General features: G+C 43.8%; 1 protein-coding gene across 7 annotated transcripts in view; it reads right to left on the bottom strand.

The window, feature by feature from the left end:
* Nucleotides 1-20,787, bottom strand: part of CDK14 (cyclin dependent kinase 14) — a 545,410-nt gene that overhangs the window by 137,649 nt on the left and 386,974 nt on the right. For all 7 annotated transcript variants that reach the window (XM_032798112.2, XM_075062353.1, XM_032798113.2 and 4 more), the window contains one exon: nt 19,042-19,105. In XM_032798112.2, coding sequence (XP_032654003.1) covers nt 19,042-19,105 — 64 coding nt within the window. The remainder of the gene's footprint in view (nt 1-19,041; nt 19,106-20,787) is intronic.

The following is a 20,787-nucleotide window of genomic DNA, read 5'->3' as shown; positions in this document are numbered from 1 at the left end:
AACAAGAAGGGTTTCTACAGGTATGTTAGCAACAAGAAGGTGGTCAGGGAAAGTGTGGGACCCTTATTGAATGGGGGAAGTCAACCTAGTGACAGATGATGTGGAAAAAGCTGAAGTACTCAATGCTTTTTTTGCCTTGATCTTCACAGACAAGGTCAGCTTCCAGACTGCTGCACTGGGCAACACAGTATGGGGAGGAGGTCAGCATCCCTCAGTGGTGAAAGAACAGGTTAAGGACTATTTAGAAAAGCTGGACATGCACAAGTCCATGGGTCCGGATGCAATGCATCCGAGGGTGCTGAAGGAGTTGGCTGATGTGATTGCAGAGTCATTGGCCATTATCTTTGAAAACTCACGGTGATCGAGTGAGGTCCTGGATGATTGGAAAAGGGCAAATATAGTGCTCATCTTTAAAAAAAGAATCTGAGGAACTACAGACCAGTCAGCCTCATCTGGGTCTCCTGAAAAATCATGGCACAGGTCCTTAAGGAATCCATTTTGAAGCACTTGGAGGAGAGGAAGGTGATCAGGAACAGACAACATGGATTCACCAAGGTGTCTGACCAACCTGCTTGCCTTCTATGATGAGATAACTGGCTCTGTGGATATGGGGGAAGTGGTGGATGTAATATACCTTGACTTTAGCAAAGCTTTTGATACAGCCTCCCACAGTATTCTTGCCAGCAAGTTAAAGTAGTATGGATTGGATGAATGGACTATAAGGCGGATAAAAAGCTGGCTAGATTGTCGGGCTCAACAGGTAGTGATCAAAGGCTCAATGTCTAGTTGGCAGCCAGTATCAAGCAGAGTGCCCCAGGGGTCTGTCCTGGGGCTGGTTTTGTTCAACATCTTCATTAATGATCTGGATGATGGGATGGATTGCACCATCAGCAAGTTTGCTGATGACACTAAACTGGGAGGAGAGGTAGATACACTGGAGGGTAGAGACAGGGTCCAGTGTGACCTAGATAAATTGGAGGATTGAGCCAAAAGAAATCTGACAAGGTTCAACAAGGACAAGTGCAGAGTTCTGTACTTAGGATGGAAGAATCCCATGCACTGCTACAGGCTGGGGACCGACTGGCTAAGCAGCAGTTCTGCAGAAAAGGACTTGGGGATTACAGTGGATGAGAAGCTGAATATGAGTTAACAGTGTGCTGTTGTTGTCAAGAAGGCTAATGGCATATTGGGCTGCATTAGTAGGAGCACTGCCAGCAGATCGAGGGAAGTGATTATTCCCCTCTATTCAGCACTGGTAGGCCACATCTGGCATATTGCATCCAGAAAGGATGTGAATAAATTGGAGAGAGTCCAGTGGAGGGAAACGAAAATTATTTGGGAACTGGGACATGAGTTACTGAGGGAACTAGGGTTATTTACTCTGCAGAAGAGAAGAGTGAGGAGGATTTGATAGCAGCCTTCAACTACCTGAAGCGGGGTTCCAAAGAGGATGGAGCTAGGCTATTCTCAGTGGCGGCAGAAGACAGAACAAGGAGCAATGGTCTCAAGTTGCAGTAGAGGAGGTCTAGGTTGGATATTCGGAAAAACTATTTCACTAGGAGGGTGGTGAAGCACTGGAATGGGTTACCTATGGAGCTGGTGGAATCTCCATCCTTACAGGTTTTTTTAAGGCCTACCTTGACAAAGCCCTGGCTGGGATGATTTAGTTGGGGTTGCTCTTGCTTTGAGCAGGGGTTGGACTAGAGGACCTCCTCAAGTCTCTTCCAACGCTAAGCTTATCCATGATTCCATGAGAAAGCATACTGTAAAGTATGCAAGCTACTGCCAAGGAGGCTGTATGAGCAGTAGAATGAAGGTACTACTTATTTTCATCAACATGTAATTAAAAAGAAATCCTGTTAAGTAGTGGGACTCAAAGTGCATATTTATTATGACTTGGTTTGAGTCACTGACTCAAGTAGTGACTACAGTTATTAGGGAATCAAATCCTTTTAGATAATTTTAAATTTCTCTACATGAATTTATTTTGTGTAAGAACACAGTGGTAGGCAAGTATATTAAAGTTGCCTGGAATTTAAAACTAAAATAGTGCTGCGTTGAATATGAAAATTACTAATTTTAAAGGGAACCAATGTTATCTGAAAAATCTTTATAATTAAATTGAGCAAAATAAACTTGATTTTCTCTGAATTACTATGCTAAATGTACAATCACCATGATCAGAGGCACGTCTCATTGTTAAGATGGATTTTCATACAAGCTTTGTATTTCACTAGTTGAAGATGATGTTCTACCACATGAAACAAATGAGTGATTTCAGATTTTCTGTAAATTGCACAGACATTAAAATGTGTTTAAGATTTGCTTCTGAAAACAGGTTCAAGCTAGTAAAAACTCTCAACTAATAAAATGGTCTGTTCATAACTAAGTGCTATGTAAACAGATCAGAGCTCTATATAGCCACACAGTATAACTATCTTACTAGCAAAAGCAGATACATGATATCAATATTTCTCACCAGAAAAAAAATAAACTATTTTATCCTTCTACAGCCTGTAGATTATTATTAGGATTTAAAAAGCTAACAAACAGAATAAGAGTGAGTAGGTGGCTTTATGTGCCTATACACCCCCGCCCCCCCTGCCCAGTGCTCTCCACTGCAAACATTATATGCTTGATAAACAGGCTCTTTCTGACAGCCTTGCATCAAGGACAGGTTCAAACAGAAGAGAATTTCAGCAGAACTCACTAGTGAGCTTATTAGCAGACCGCTGAAGGAACCACTGGTCTGCTATGAGAATTGAAAAAATAAGTACTTGCATTTTAAGTAACATAAAATGAGTTTTTTTTTCTTTCATCAGTCAGAAAACACATGAGCTATTATACCTATACCATTTATTTGCCTTGAAGAAAATCTAGAACAGGGGAAGAAAAAAAAAAAAAGCTATGCAGAAAATTAAAGTGGACTGAATTTTGATTTTGTTAGCTTTATTTTCACCGGTATTGATAATCAGCTTCTCTAAACTATACCACTTAAAATGCAAGGAGTTTTACTTTAAGGCGTTTTTCATGTTATTAATAAAATTATGCTAGTTTAATGTGCATTTCTTGATTTCTGTTCTTCTCTACTTAAAACCAAATGTGATTTGTTTCAATGCAAATATTTAAACATTTATCACAGTAATATATTGAACAGATTAGTAAACAGGCTTCTTTTAAAGTGTGTCTTCTTTACTTTCAAAGTAAATACACTTTTAATACTGAAAAACAATGTATTGTATTTGTGACTATTCTATAGCATACCACTTTCATACTTGAGATTTTAACATACATATTGCTATTATGTCATATAAAGGTAGAAAAGACAAGTGAATCATGCAGTCCCATCCAAATCCTCAAGTATTATAGAAAGTAAGAATATACAATTAGGCTTTTTACTGAACTCCAGCAGTAGTATTCAGAGCTATCTGAGAGTCATGTGATTCAAGCTCTGCCTTCTTGGTCTCAAAGTGACTTAACCATATTATTAAGAATCAAACCTGCCCCAGGATGAGATGATTCTCTCACTTAAAATAATGAATTCATCTCTTCAGTGAAGATTTGCTGATGGAGATAAGGAAGACATACTGTTCATGACTCAGCAAGACACTTACATGCTCAAGTCCCATTGAAGTCAATGCTTAAAGGTAAGGACGTATACTTAAGTGCTTTCCTGAATTGAATCCTATGTAAGGAGGGCACTTTTGGAGTTAGGGGCAGGTTATGAATAACCCATTTCTAAGTTACCCCATACTGTCTTACCAGTAAAGTAAATTAGCACAATACAACAATAATCTGCCTTCTCTGACAGTCTCTAAATTGCACTGGGGATTGAATCAGGGAGTGGGAAAAGAGTAAGTCAGAAAGGTGGGATAAAGCCTCACTTTTGCTCATCAGTTCCCTCATGTACACCAGTTACAGCTTGGATCTTTCCTATTTGAATGTGTATGAAATCACTGACTAAATCACTAAATTTGGGGTGTGCAAATCGTAACTGTCAAGATTGAAAATGTTTGTCACTGGGCTAAGTTAGATGATGATTCAGTAATTGTGTGAGGCCAGTTATAACTTGCACCTACCCATTCACATTATTCAGGGAAAACTGGAAACATGATAATTATTCAATTTTTTCAATGGAGGTTAAAATAATTTTGAGTACTATACCTGCACCCTTCAGTCCTCTTCAAAGTGGGAGTTGCTTACCTATCACTGGAGGTTCTTTGAGATGTTTTCCCTATCGGTATTCCACTGCGGGTTACGCATTTTCATCCTGGAGTCAGAGAATTTGAAAGTAGTGTCCATTGGTTCGCACATGTGCCTTGTGCTTCTGTTCCAGGTGATAAAGGGCTGGGAAAACCAACTGCATCTGCAGTTCCTTCTCCACCATGAATCTCTCAGATACAAAGCAGAGAGAAAAGAGAGCAGAAAGTGGAATACAGATACAGCTCAAAGAACCTCTAGCTGCAGGAAGTAACCTCTCCCTCTTCTTCGAGTGATGGTCCCTGAGGGTGACTAACAAGCAGCATCTAAGTTGGAGGTGGATGTGAGGGCAAAATGGTCATGTGGCAAACCGCTGTGCCAAAGGAGGCATCCGCCACTGAGACTTGCACCAAGGCATAGCATGTCATGAAGGTGTGTACAGAACTCCATGTGGATGCTCTACATACGTCTATGAGAGGCCTGTCATGAAGGGATGCCGTGGTAGTAGCTTGAACTCTTGTGGAGTGATCCCATACCCCTGTGTGGGGAGGCAGACTTGACAGCTGGTAGCATACTTTAATGCAGCAAGAAATCCATTTGGAAATTCTCTGGTGGAGATAGCATGTCCCCTGCTGCACAACATAGGGGACTTCCTAATTGGTTTCATTCTTTGCAGGTAGAAGGTCAGACCTCGGCGGATGTCGAGGGAATGGAGTAGACATTCTTCAGCAGACAGGTAAGGTTTCAGTAAGAAAACAGGAAAGTGAATGGATTGGTTAATGTGAAACTGGGAAACCACCTTTGGAAGAAATTTCGGGTGTAGAGGTAACAAAATTGTATCCTTGTGGAATACAGTGAATGGCAGGTCCACTATCATAGCACCGAGTTCACTGACACTTCTTGCTGAAGCGACAACAAGGAAGGTGACTTTCATGGAAAGGAGGCACCTGGAGCACAAAGCTAATAGATCAAAAGAGGGCTTCCACAGAGAGAACAAGATTCAGGTCCCGTTGAGGCACAATCATTTGGAGGGGTGAGAAGGTTCTGAGAAAGCCTTTCCAAAATCTAGTGGTGGGTTTGTAAAGACAGAGTAACTTTCCACTGAATGGTGGAATGTGCGGATAGCTACCAGGTGGACTCTCAAAGTGCTGAGGGCAAGACCCAATGATTTTAAGGATAGGACATAGTCTACGATGAGAGGAATTGACAGTGTTTCTGGTAAAACTCCTTTTTGTTCTGCCCAGGACGAAAAGCATCTCCACTTGGCCCAGTAACATTGCCTAATGGAGTCCTTTCTGCTGCAACAGAGAATGTCTTGTACAGCCAAAGAGCATGTCCATTCTAACATAAATGGGCATCGAAATATCATGTCCTGAGGTGCAGCGCATATAGATTGGGATGCTTGACCCTGTTATTGTACTGGGTCAGAAGATCAGGGGAGTCTGGGATGGGAACAGGTAGGTGGGATGACAAATGAAAAAGGTTGAGAAACCAGAATTGTCTGGGCCAGAAGGGGGCTATCAGAATGACCGTTGCTCTCTCTCACTGGATCTTGTGCAGCACTTGCGGTAGGAGCAGTAATGAAGAAAAGGCATAGCTGAGTTGGTCTGACCAGGTGAGAGAAGGAGGCATCATCCTGAGTGTGGTGGCCAATGGCTTGCCTGGACCAGTACATGGTGCATTTCCTGTTCACGCTGGGAAGTGGAATAGGCCTATAGTCGGGGTCCCCCATCATGCAATGATGGCATGTACCACTGTGTTGTGAAGTTCCCACTTGTGGTAGATCACAAAATGTCTGCTGAGCGAGTCCACAAGTACATTCTGTGCCACAGGAAGAGAGGCTGTGGATAGGATGATCTGGTGGTTTATGCACCAGTTCCAGATAGTGACCATATCTGTGCATGAAGTGGTAGATCTTGTTCCCCCTTGTTTGTTGATACAGAAAACAGTGCTGGTGTTGTCTGATATGATAAGGACATGATGAAAGCAAATGAGTGAAAGGATTTGCCCACCCGCCTTACTGGTCAGGGTTCCGGGATATTTATGTGCATTCTGGATTCTCAGGGTGTTCACGTTCCTTGAGTTGTGTGGTCCTCTATAAGGGATTCCCAGCCTAACAGGGATGTATCTGTGATGATAATTTTGACTGAGGAGGAAGGAAGAAAGAGGACCCCCAGGCGTACGTGATGTGAGTCTGTCCACCACAGAAGGGATGACAGTACTTTGGCAGGAATTGTCAGCATGTGGTCTACAGAGTGACTGGTTGGTGAATAAATGAACTGGAGCCATGTCTGAAGGCAGCAGAGGTGGAGTCTTGAGAAGGGGGTCACATAAATGCACGAAGCCATATGGACAAGGAGGAACAGGCAAGACCAGGCTGGTACATTAAGGGTTGATTCATGATGCGAGCTATGATGACATTCATCGCCTGAAATCTGTCTGTCACAGCATGAGCTTACCTACCCACAGAGTTTATAGTACCCCGATGAAATCCAGAGATTGTGTTGGGTTGAGAATAGACTTCTCAATGTTGACACTGACTTCTAGAGAAGAAAGGTGGCTGAATAACACAGAGGTTGGTGCAAGGGCTTCCTGTCGGGATTTGGCAGCAAGGAGCCAGTCATTGAGATATGGAAACACAAAGAAGCCATAACATCTGATGTGAGCTGCTATTATGCAAAAAACCTTGGTGAAGACTGTGGGAGCAGTAACTATTCCAAAAAGGAATATCCTGTATTGGAAACGCTCGGTACCCTCCATGAATTTTAGAAAAATCTTTGGGTGGGGTGAATATCAAGGTGGAAGTAAGTCTCCTTCATATTGAGAGCCATGAACTACAGGCCATTCTCTAGGGATGGAATTATCGCTGCCAATGTGACCATGCAAAATTTGAGTTGGCATACGAAATGAGTGAGAAGGTGTAGATCGAGGATTGGTCTTCACCTGCCTTTCCTCTTGGGTATCAAGAAGTAAGCTGAGTAGAACCCTGTTCCTTGATAGTCTTCTCCCTGTTGCAATAAGGAGTTTACTTCTTGTGAGTATAGTATCATAAGAATCCTGGTGGAGCATGACACCGGTCTCTAGAGCATGTGACACGGTGTCAGCGGCATCAACGACGTCTTGGAGGATCATCTTGGCAACCAGCTTGCCCTCATCCTGCAGTGTCTGGAAATCCTGATGTTTCTCCGCCAAGAGAAAGGCCTGGAACTCCACTAGCTTTCAGTAGGAAAGGAAACCATACTTTGCCAATGTGGCCTGGTAATTGGCAATATGAAACTGGAGGCCCACGGAGGAATAAACTTGGTGGAATATAGATACATCTCAAAGAACCTCTTTGAGGTTTCATTTCTTCGTCGCCCATTTTGGGGGGGTGGCATTGAGGCGTTACTGGCAGATATGTTCGGTTGTCACATGGATCACGAGCAAGTTGGGGGGTGGATGGGTAAATAGGAAGTCCGTACCCTTACATGGTACAAAGTAGTGGCGTTCACCACATTTTGGAGTAGGGGCACAGGAGGCAGGGTTGTGCCAGACTGCCTGGGCCAGTTGGAGGATGGTCTTGTGGATAGGGAAGGCAGCTCAGGAGGGCCCCTGCAGTTGCAGAATATCCAGGAACTCATTTTGCGCGTCCTGGACCTCCTCCACCAGGAGGTTGAGAGCTGCAGCCACTCTCCAAAACAGGTCATGGCACTGGGAATGGCTGTCCAGAGGGGAGAGGGAAGGTGGAATAAGCGCATCGTCCAGGGACGACAAGGCCCCAGTGGGGACCGATGGTACCAGCAGAACAGGAACATCCTGCGATTCATCAAAAACAAACAGAGTGGGGGAGCAGTGCGGGCAGAGGATGGTGGTAAGGTGGCAGTGGTGGCACCCCATGGTCGCAGTAGGGATCCCAAGCATGCTAACAGGGCCAAGCATATGGGTAGCCGGGCATTGGCAGCCTTGGAAATAGTGGAACCATATGTCTGTGGAAGGACCATACGTGGGTGGGTAGGGTAGCTATTACTAAAGATCCGTGCTGTAGGAGCGAGCAGGTGAAAATAAGGGGTCTGGCTCAGAAAACCTCTCAAATGCCAAAGACAAGTCCAGCAGAGGTGGGGCTGGTGATGTGAAGCAAGGCGGAGCAGGGTGATGCTCAGGGAGGATTAAGAGGTTCATCTCCTGGAGATGGAAGCCTCAAGGTGTCTGGGAAATAGGAGCACCGAGGGGAGCTACTGTACGGCTGCATCAGCTTGGTCATAGGCATCAGTGGAGACAGGCAACCCAGTGTACGTGGAACTTAGTGTGAGAGTCCAGAGGAGCCCAGTGGTGTCGATGGCACCAGCAGTGAAGACGGTGAACTGGTGGCCTTGGTCAGAGATGGTGCCAATGGCTCGCAGTGGTGCTTCTTAGAAGCTGGAGTGGCTAGGTTGATGCACAACTTCTCACCTGACCTGGCGCAGCTTGGGGAAGCAACACTTCATTTAGGGGCGGTCTCTGTTGGGGAGTTGCCCTTATGCCCATGGCCAGGCTTATGTGCACAGTGAGGCTTCTGTGGTTGAGGCAGTACTGTGGGCACCAGTGAATGGTGTGTGGGGGGCACTCATCAGCGGTAACGGGTGCCAGTCCGGCGGATCTGCCAATCAAGGGTCTTATTGCTCACATGGGCACATAGCCTCCTCCATCAAATATTTGCAGAGACGAAGTTCTCTGGCTTTCCGAGTGCAAGGCGGGAATGAGCAGCAGATGGAGCAGTGGGCGATTACATGGATTTTACTGAGGCAATATAGGCAGCGTTGGTACTTGTTGCTCACCTGGAAGGAACACGACCACAAAGCAGCTTTTGAAGTCAGCCTGCTGGAGCGGGGGTGGGGGGGTGAGGTGGTCATCCCCCGGGGAAAGAAGTCCAATGGGGGAAAAAACTAGCAAACTAACAACTGTTGGTAACTATATACAACTAGAAAGCTACATACAAAAAACAAGAATGGACAAAGAGTTCTCTTAGCAAGCCAAAAGCACAGAGGAACAGGCCATACGACGGTAAGAGGGAACTGGAGTTGCGTCGACCCACACAGCCTCTTAAAGCCTCAGACCCACCCTGCAGCCGACACACGACACACATGGGTCAACGGACACTACTACAAACAGTTCCGGCCCCGGTGCATGGCACGCATGTTTTGAGTCCAGATAGGGACCATCACTCGAAGAAGTTAGTGTTGGGGGGAGATGTATACCTTACCTCAGCCTCCCTGAAGCTGGCAAGAGCCATTGGGAATTATCTGCATGCACTCCAGCTGTGTTCACTGTGTTAGCTGTAGCTGCATTGAGTGGCGGAGGAATAAACTGGAGCAGCTTGGAAGAGCTACGATTTTGATATTGGAATGATCTTGGAGGCTGTGGCTCTCTGGGGGTGTGTGAGCCCCTCTCCCTGACCACTATGTGTGTGATCAAAGGAAAGACATGCATGTGTATCCTGGGAGATCAAGTATGCCTCATTTCATCACTGCTGTGCAGGCTGTGTCAATAGCAAGGCATGGGGTCTTCTTGCCAGGGGGTCCTGTCCGCAGATGGGAGATGAATATAGCTGAGTTGAATGAAGGGCAAGTGAAAGTATAGTGTCTGGTGGTATCCTAAGGGTGAAGGGGCTGTAAAAGGGGGTTGAAGGAGTTGTAAATGTAGTAGCTGTGGTATTCTCTGCGGTATTCTCTGCAGAGCAGGCTAAGTGTATGAGCGTAGGGAGCTCCTGTTCAGTCCAGGGCAGAGTGTGGGTACACTTCTCGGCCTCATGGCTAGAGGGGTGAAAACATTATCTAAGCTGTATTTCCTCTTATGGGTTGTGTGAGTGTGTAGAAATGACAACAGCCTGAAACAAAAGCTCTGAGACTTATGAACTGCACTATTCATGTCAGTGGGTGTGCTCCCCCCGCTTCTCCCTATGCTGGCGAGCTTGATCTGCATCAAGCATGCTGGTTCTCAACTCCTCACCCCAGTGTCAGCATGGTGTCCTTGGTGCATGCTTCCAGTATGCCTGTTCTCATCTCTCAACCCAGAATGATAGGGGTTCCCCATATGCTGGCTCAAATGAGAGGGTAGGGAGCGGGGCTCCAGCACTCGCAGAACAGCAGGCATGCCCAGATCGCATGGGAGGCAGACAGAGAGGCTCAGACCCACCCCCCGAGGGACAGAAGGCTCCAGATCCTGGTATGCACATGCATTCGATGGGAAGGAGAGGGACTCGCCCCACCCCCCAATCTTGGCCCACACACAGGAGGGGAGAATGTGGGTCTGACAGGCGCCTCTTATTCTCCTCCAGTATCCCTGCCACTTACCCCCATGTGCCCTTCCCAGTGTTCCTCCCCCTACCTAATCTGAGTCCTCCCTCGCCTCTCCTCTCCCACCCATCCCCATAATTCCTTCTCCCCCATTACCATGCCCTCTAAAGCCCTTCCGTCCCAGCAAGCATTCACGTCTAATGTTTTTTCACAAATACTTTGATTACGTTCCACCCCCCATCAATAGGCACTTTACAGAAAGATTTTAGCAACCTGCCTTCGAAGCTTTCCCAGATTTCTGCCCTGGGTGGGACTTGAACTTACACTAGCTGGGCTGGTTCAGGTTCAAAAGCATATTACTCATCCACTCCAGCTGCAGTGGAAGCTTTCCACTAGAAATCCTCTTTGTTTCTCTCTGCACGTGCTCAGTGTAATGTGGTTTTTGTTAGAGTCTTAGGGGTTGTCTACACCGGCAATTAACAGCACTGCAACTTTCTCGCTCAGGGATGTGAAAAAACACCCCGAGTGCAGCAAGTTGCAGCGCTGTAAAGCATCAGTGTGAACAGCGCCCCAGTGCTAGGAGCTACGCCCCTCGCTGAGGTGGGTTTTTAGAGCGTTGGGAGAGCTCTTTCCCTGCACTGCGCCACAACCACACAAGGCATGTTAAAGTGCTGCCACGGCAGCACTTTAGCATTGCCAGTGTAGATTAGCCCTTAGGTGTGAGCCTAACTGGAGAAAAACAACTTCTTTTGCTGATAACATTCTGAATTTTGTTCCCCCAAGGATATATATAATATAAATATGTCTATAAATCAGAAGTCTCAACATCTAATCCAGTTTTCTAAACCATCAGTTGCATCTTAAAATACCTCAGGAATCTTTAGTGATGGCTATATCATTTTGTGGGACATAAGCCGAGTATCCTAGAAAGAAATTAATGTAAAACCGAGCTCCTGCTTGTCACTGAAAATTGTTTGGTCATATTCAAGACACAGAAATGCAACCTCATTGTCTTATCAAGCAATGTTAAGGATGGTGCAACAGAACACTATTTTCTAGTCCCTCTAGTGAGCATAAATAAGAAATGCAATGTATAAAAAATAATTAACACTGTATTACAATGTCACATTAAATTCTTTTGAGAAGACGGTGCTGTCCTTCAGTAATGTTCACATGCTTGCTTCCCCCATCAGGAGGCACAGATTCTTCTCCATGGCCAATCCTTCTATATCACGCTCCAGACAAGGAACTGTCAAATTAGTTGTAAGCGATTATATTACGGATGCTGTGGGCCCATCTGCACCAGTGGCAATCGGCCTCTCAGCAGTGCCAGCGGAAAGTGTAGTTGGCTGAACAGCAATAGCATGATCCAGTTTTGCAAACTCTTATTTTTTTATTGTGAGTGCTAGGATTTCAGCTGGGTCTGGAGCCAGTATTACAACGACATTAGAATCTCCAGTCTTCTCATGAATTTCATTCGTGACTGGGAGAATATTCCCTCTGATTGGCTGCCTTCCCCACCCTCCTGCCTCCTGGGGAAGGGCAAACAATCAATGCTGTTGTAGGAGACAGACAGAGCTCTCTCTCCTACTCCTGCCAGGAGCAGCAGGGGCTGCTCCCGCTATAGACAAACTAGGCAGCAGCAGTGGGTGGCAGGGGCTGCCATATGAAACCGCTGTGCCCCCCCCCATACCTGCTGAACCATGAGGTTTGGTTCCCCGCACCACCCCTAAGAGAGGCATGCTTCCCCAGTTGAGAACCTCTATTCTAAACACTGGGATGGGGACACACTGAAGTTTTCCCTAGGGAGGCAGATTGCCTTGAGCGGCCACTAAGGAGTGGACACTATTCTCCCTCCTCCTCGGTTTGCTTCTGGGAGCAGCAGGGCATCTCCCTCTCTACAACGTTAAGCCTGGGAAGGGGCAGAAGGGGGTGAAGATCCCCTAAAGCTGCAGCAGAAGCAGAGGTGAGACAGGATGGGCAAAGCAGAACTGGTGTGGGAGCTAGAGCACAGCCAGATGGCAGGGAAGAATTAGTGTGGGGACAGGATTAATTGGGGGGTGCAAAAAGGTGTGTGTGGGGGGAGGGAGAGAGAGGTGACAGCTCCATCAGGAGCCAAACCACCTTTCACTATATATTGGGAGAACACACACACACCCGGGGGGGGGGAATTAATGGGGTGCCAGAGAGGAGAGAAAGGGGAATTAAAAAAAATAAGAACAGACAAAAAACACAATATAATCTTAAAAAGTCCATAAACCTCATGATGGTTTGTTTGCTGTTTGTTTTGGGGGTTTTTTTGGTGGCGGGGGGGGCGGGGGTTGACTCCTGATTTTTGAACTTTTGGGGTTGGCAGCACTGTTGATCTGGTAACTACCCAGCAACTGCATTTTGAGGCATTAACCCAGACAGCAGGACTGGGGCCATTTCAAAAGGGTGATAAGAAAAAATAATAAAACTAGCTAGACGAGTCTCCAAGCAAAGTTCTTCGACTCACTAGTTAGGTCTGTGAATCCAGTAGAGAAAAGAAGCTGGAGTGAAAGGAAGGATTAGAGTTCAGCCAGAATACCCAGTCTCTGGAACCAGAGACATAGGCCCAATTACTGATATTGCCTGAGAAGCTGGTAGTCTTCTCTGATCTGGCATCAGAGGAAGGATTTCTTTCACTGCATCTGTGAGGACAGAGTAAGCTCTGATAGAGCAGGAAATGTTAAGACTCTGGATAGCGGCTCAATTTCAGATGAGATTTACAATAGTAAGTGATTAAAGCAGAGTCCCATAAAGAATTTTGTATACCCAATTCCTTGTGCCTCATATATATCTCTGACTGTTTCTGCATTTGGCCCACAAAAAATCATCAGCAAGACATATGGGCAACAAAATAGAATATTAAATTTAACGTTGATAAATCTAAAGTAATGCAAATTGGAAAATAATAATCCCAATTATACACACCAAATGATGGTGTCTAAATTAGCTGTTACTACTCAAGGAGGAGATTTTGGAGTCATTGTGGATAATTCTCTTAAAACATCTGCTCAATGTGCAACAGCAGTCAAAAAAGTTAACCGAATATTAGGAACCATTAGGAAAGGGATGGATAATAAGACAGAAAATATCATAATGGCATTATATACATTCATAATACTCCCATACCTTGAATACTTAAAAATGGAGAAAGTACAGAGAAAGGAAACAAAAATGATTAGAGATATAGAGAAGCTTCCATATGAAGAGAGATTAAAAATACTGAGACTGTTCATCTTAGAAAAGTGATGACTAAGGGGGAGATATGATAGAGGTCTGTAAAATCATTAATGGTGTGAAGAAAGTAAATAAGGAAGTGTTATTTACCCCTTCACATAACACAAGAACCAGGGGTCACCCAATGAAATTAATACACAGCAAATTTAAAACTAACACAGGAATACTTCTTCACATGACACATAGTCCTCCCTATGGAACTCTTTGCCAGGGGATGTTATGAAGGACAAAAATTTAACCAGGTTCAAAAGAGAATTAGACAAGTTCATGGAGGATAGATACATCACTGGGGATTAGCCAAGATGGTAAGGGACACAACCCCATGCCCAGGATGTCCCTAAACTTCTGATGCCAGAAGCTGGGACTGTATGACAAGGGATGGATCACTCACTAACTGCCCAGTTTTGTTCATTCCCTCTGGCACTGGCACTGGCCACTGTCAAAAGACAGGACACGGGCTAGATGGACCATTATGGCCAGTATGGCCATTCTTATGTTCTTTTAGGAAGGAAAGACTCTATCCTGATCACTGACCTACTTCTTTGGGGGCAGGTATAGATCAAAATACCCAGAACTGCTGTGTATTAAACCCCAATTGTCATTAAGTGGCCCCAAAACAAGTTGCCTGAAGCTTGCTAGTTTTTCTTCTACATCAGAGACAATCTGTACCAGGAGAGAAGTTGTCTTAGTAGGGCCAATAGAAAAGCATTCGTCCAGCTATCAGCACATTCTCATAATAATAGAATACACCAATTTGTATCAAAAGACAATCCCTCTCCATTCTACGCTGGTGGAAAGCCATTGCCTCAGCAATGCTCAAAATGTTTTCCTAGATGGGGTCATGCCATGAGCTATTAGCAGACCAGACATGCATTAAATTCTTTTTATAAAGAAAAAGATGAGTGGAAATAAAGGAATATGCTGGAAGTGAGGGATATACCCATTTACTTAGTAACATTAGTTTTAACTTAAAAAAATGAAGGTAATAAGATCATATTTCACCTCAATGTAGCATGGATGTTCTTAAAGCAGCTGCTCTCTTTTGTACGTGGTGTATGGGTGCTCTGGGAATAAACTAAGCTTAAAAGATTATTAAAATGAATATCTGTTAAAAACAGATACTGGACTAGATTACTAGATATGCCCATGCAGGGAAGTTAGGGGATGTCAGATGTGCCTCCCTGCACCGCATGTGTTACCTATATCACAGGTCATAATGTGAGTGGGAAAGCAGCTTCCTTGGGACTGCTATTCCCTCTCCCATTCAGTTGCACAGGCAGAGGCAGACCCATGCCTCCGTCCCCCCAAACACACGAGCCAGAACCACTGAACTGACATGGAGGAGGAAGTAATTGGTCTGTTCCTGGGCAACACACCTACACATTGCCCCTTACTTAGGCCTTCTGGCAAAGCCATAAGCTAGTCCATAGTAAATACTTATGCACCAACCCAGATTTCATTAGGTCACTGTCACCATTTACTATACGTTTGTACAGTGCTCCGCACCATGGATGCTCTACTCCGATGATGATGACGATAATGATAATAGTTTTTGCTTTCATTTTTGTTTTCATTGCCCTGAACATCTTGCTCATTTGAGCATGGATCATTTCTTTACAACAGTGCTCACACATGTCCCATGTTGGCTTACATAACCAGGCTGGAAGAGATGACATCTGAGCACAGCACAGGGAGATACTGTAAGAGAATCAGGATTACAAAATTTTGGAACTGAGTTAGGAAGGCAGCTGTCTCCCATTTGGTCTACTTTGTACGTTTAAAATTAACTATTTAGATGAAAAACAGTGTAGAAAATCAACCCAGTAGGTGATTTACTAGATGGGATATAAGTATTTGCAAACACAAACAGGATGGTTTTGGTGGAGAGCACGGCTGAGGAACAGTAGGAGATGACACAGCAGACAACTTTCAAACTGCTTTAATGATATGGCTCTATCTCAAAGGAATAAAGGGCTAGTGCATATCCTTTCATTGCAGGCTGATAAAAAGGTGGGAAAACCATCTATATTTGTGTTGCCTTTGAGTGAAATAAATGATATAAAATTTTTACTTTCCCATTTACAGACAGAGAGACCCAGAAACAAAACAGGTGGCTAGTTTACTCTCTCTGTGTTTGGCATAAGAAGTGGACTCATCATTCAGCCTGAGAGAAGTTAATTCACATTTTAAGATATCACTCTCTTTCTATTGACCATTCTCAGCAGAATATTCCTGACATCATTGCTTTTGCTAACTTCAAGACATGGCAATTAGGCCTATGGACACTGGAATGGAGAAGCAGCAACCCATAACATCGAAAGCAGTGTTCTTCAGATGTTACTTGTCTCTCCCTAGTAAAATGTGATTAGCTCCCTGAGGCAGGGACCGTGTTTTACTGAATCACAGTGTAAAAAATTAGTTACCTACACCTAAATGCAGACAACAAATAACATGAAATTCTGTTTAAACTCTGCCTGGTTTTTTTTCAACTCCACAGATATTTAATTAAGTTGCCAGAATTTTTTTTTTTTTTACTAGTCACTATTTATTACTGATACCTTCTGCTCAAATTCCATTGTTTTATGCTTTTAAGCAGCTAAGCTTATAACATCAAAGTCTGCCTTGAGCGGATGCTAATGTTCTAATCATTAGTGCTCTTCTTGCACTTCTTTTCTTTCAAATAATTTGTTGTCCTCACTGTTTGCAACTGCTAGGCTTAAATTATAGTTCATATATTTATGTTTAGATGGAGATCTTACTTTTTTAGGGCTCTGCTCAACACATACAGAAATTTTGCCCAACTAAGGAGTGCTGAACAAACTGTTGGAAAAAGAAAACATATTCCATGCTTTCTATTTTTAAATACAATAAACTTATAAGTCTTGGACACAGATGGAATCAATTCAAATTTGGCAAAACCATTTCAGGTTCACTATATTGTAATCTGGGACTAAGGAAACAAAGATACTAAGCCATTTCAAAATTATAAATCTGAGAAGTGTTAAAACAAAACATTAACTTTGCTTCTGCTAGAACAAGGTTACTCAGGAAATCCTTTCAGTCAAGTTCACTCACAAAATGTCTTATAGGGGTAATTCATCCAAGCGCAGCGGGTCCATCTAAGCACTACAGGAAGGGTTAGGGGCTGGTTGAGCACCTCCAAAAGAGACTATGCAACTCCTGTGCTCTCCAGGGAGGTTTCCCTGATGGCCACACACAAATCAGCATGAGGGGCAGCTTTTTGGATAGCGAAAGGGTCATGTAATACATTCCTAACCAGAGCCAATGTCCCTAGCAGCCCGAAAAAGTGGTGTTATTCTAGCCCAGCCTGTAGGATGCAGTACTTGCTATGATGCAAGGCTTGCTTCATGCCCCACCCCTATGCTGTAGGTGTTGGATTTTGCTTCCTCAGTCATTCGGCATTTCACCAGCATAAAGCCCAGACTTCATGCAGGTGAGGCAGATTTCATCTCTACTGTTGTATAAACCAAAACCTATGCATCTTTGTAACGTATTAGAAGGGCTTATTTCACATTTTCATCATTTTGCCAAGAATACCATGTGCACCAAGAGGGTGGAGGGGGCAAAGGGAGCTGTGAGCTAAGCATACACATGCAGTAGAAAGGGCCTTTTCCCCGCAGGGAGGGGCAGAAGTCTGTCAACCCCCGTGTAAGTGGATGGGAATTAAGAGTGCTCAGCACCTTGCAGCAACAGGCCCCATACAGATGAAAACCTTCATCAGCCAGGATGACGACGACTTTGGCTTGAAAATCTGCATATTTCACAGGGGTGGAGAAAGGCTGAAAGAACAAAGAGCACTCCATGCACCCTTCCGGAAATGGGGAAAGTGTTGAGTGACCATTTACCATGTTGCATTTATCTTTTTTCCCTCATTACTGCATTTTTATGGTTGGTATGTGTTCAGAGTTGGCAAAATCCATACTCTGTAACAGAGGAAACAAAAACAAATCCAACACAATGGTCATTTTAAAAATAACATGCCTCTGTTACATTTCACTAAATGCCAGCTGTCAATTTAATTCCCAATGTCCCGTTCCAAAAACGTATAGAACAAACCCTCACTGCTTGATGCATTTCTAAGCCATTTTCTAAAGAGAAAGTTTCTTGACTGCCATCTACCGTTCAAAACATTTTATTCAACTCCATTTTTTTTTAGTGACAAAAATACAGCATCACCAAAGCCAAAAACATGTCCTGTTTTTCCACTTCCAATATCCCAGGGTATTAAACAACAAATCTCTTTGGAACTTTTCTGAAAATAGTGTTTTCTTTAATAAGTATTAAATTTACACACAACTGTTTTTGCATGTTAGAGACAAGCTTTTTTTTAATCTAGAAAGTGTTAGGATAAAACCCTTCCAGATTTATTAAATAGCTGTGTGCTATTATTGAAGGAGAGGTTCCTATAGTATTCTACGATAAGCAGCTGTACATCACCCTCTTTCTTTCCCAGTCTTTTGAATGACGTCAGCCACAATCCTGCAAACTTGTTAACTTAACTTTGACCTCACCTGAGTAGAATCTGGATTCCATTACAGAGCAGTAGACTTTGGTACCTACTTCCAGCCTAAATGGTGCAATTTATAGGTTAAATTTAAAAGAGAAGTCTACTTGTGAAACAGATAAAACATCATTATTTTGGTTGCATCCTGGCTTATAAGGGTTACCTACTGGTGTTTGCTTAGTAGTAAGGGAAACTTCCTAATGGTTAAACTCCATTCAATTATGGAACAGGTTTCCAACAGTAGTAACAGAAGCACCATCTGTTTGGCCATTTAAAACAAGACTGCAGAAAGTGTTAGATAATACAGTAAACTAAACAATGATAGAGGAATAAGATGTGTTTCCGTCTTCAGCTTCCAGGATACCTTTTCCTATCACTTTGGTTCCCCCGTTCAGTACATTATAACTTATAAATATTGCACCTGTTGACTGGTAATACTGGCCTTTGCCACCCTACCACTCACAGGAAACGTAAGATTGTTTTGCAACATGTTGTAATTGTGCAAAATGTCATATTAATGTGCTACAAAGGGAAGTTATGGTTAAAAGTCAAAAGCCAACTAACATAGTAATATGTGAAATGCTAAAATGAATGCATTGCAGTACGCTTACAATGCATCCACTATCCTGCAAAACTATTCCGATTATTTTGGAACAATGTTGCAGAAGTCCGTTAGGAAGTAAGTAAATGTGCCAAAACTTATGAGCATTGTCTCAAACCCTTCTGGCAGCTAGCATATAAGATTTTTAATGTATTTTCTAGGAAAGAGTGAAATCTTGATAACTTGTTGTTTAAACCTACCTGGCTTGAAATGGGGTAAAGAATGGACTCCAGGCCACGTATCTTCATTTGGTGTTCCAAGTACCTGCTCGCGAAAGAAAAAAAGATCTCTTTAATTTTAGCACTGGCAATACTTGGCTCTTATATAGAGCCATTCTTCCATAGACCTCAAAGCACTTTACAATACAATCTGTAATTAAGCTTAATTAAAGAAGAAAAATGTTAACTGACTTACCCACGGTCACACAGCAAGTCAGTGGCAAAGTCAGAAATCAGACATAGAAGCCCTGACTCCCAGTCTTTTACCCCTTGTCAGTAAATTGGACTATCACAGGGGTTCTCAAACTGTGGGTTGCGACTGGAGTTGCCAAGGCAGGTGTTGGCCCTTGGCTCCAGCAGCTGGAAGCCCAAGCCCAAGGTTACATGCCCCCCTGCCCAGAGCAGAAGCCCTTGGGCTTCAGCTTTGCCCCCCGCCCCACCTCCGCCCAGGGCAGCAAGGCTCGGAAGGCAGGGTTTGGGCAGGCTCGGTCTTCGGTCCCGCCTCCTGGGGTCAGGTAGTAATTTTTGTTGTCAGAAGAGGTCACGATGCAATGAAGTCTGAGAACCACTGGACTCTATCCGATGATATATATATTAAAACTGACATTTCATTGACAAACGTCAACCTATTTGTACATCACAGAAAGCAGAAATGGCTCAGACTAGACCTTTGAGCTCACTGGAAATTTAGATCTTTGTAATCCTGAACAAACTGAATGGGCATATACAATATAACTATTTTCAACTCCAAGAGCTTGCTAACTGCTACGTAGCATAGCAGATGTACACTAGGGGTTCTCAAACTGGGGGTCGGGATCCTTCAGGGGGTCACGAGGTTATTACATGGGGGTCGTGAGTTGTCAGCCTCTACCCCAAACCCTGCTTTGCCTCCAGCATTTATAATGGTGTTAAATATATTAAAAAATGTTTTTAATTTATAAGGGAGTTGCACTCAGAGGCTTCCTATGTGAAAGGAGTTACCAGTACAAAAGTTTGAGAACCCCTCATGTACACAGATGGTGAATCAGACTCCTAAGAATGCAGTAGGAACCAGAACTTCAAAAGATTGGCCTTAATTTTACATGAATTTAGTGCTCATAAAAACTGACAGACTGTGGAGACAGCTACCCACAGAACAGCTTCTGCTTCTATTCTCTTCTGTGCTGGTTCTTATGCTGCCCTTATCATTATAATATCTGAGCATCTTCCACCAGCGCATTAAATGATGTGACCTGCATGTGGTTTATTCTCACTCACATGCTTTACCCAGGGGATTGTGCAGCAGCCCTCATCACTGCTACAGCACATATGTTTCACACACATTTGTCTGTAGAAAATGAAACAACAGCTTCAGCACTACATATATCCTGAAATGTATGTCTTTTGCACGCACACAACCTGTTTCACCACTGCCTTGTGCAGTCATTTACACTACTGCAAAGTGGGTGTGAAATGCTATCAAACTAGAATGGTAGCTATTTACATCTACTTTGCACTGATGTAAATGAATACAAAAGCTGCAAGGCAGCAATGAATTAAGACTACTCCCTCCGCCCCTTGTTAACATGGAGTAAACTCCACAGCATCTATGACACAATATAAAGTATTTCACCCTCTTAGTAAGAGCATTTCACTGCCAATGCAGCACCGCTGCAACCCTGGGGATTCAGCAGGAGAAAATTCTGAAGTAACACATTTTTCACGATGTCAGAAACAATGTGCAATTTT

The sequence above is a fragment of the Chelonoidis abingdonii genome, chromosome 2 (assembly GCF_003597395.2).
Source record: "Chelonoidis abingdonii isolate Lonesome George chromosome 2, CheloAbing_2.0, whole genome shotgun sequence".
NCBI classification, from domain to species: domain Eukaryota; kingdom Metazoa; phylum Chordata; order Testudines; family Testudinidae; genus Chelonoidis; species Chelonoidis abingdonii.
This window is presented reverse-complemented; position numbering and strand designations above follow the sequence as displayed.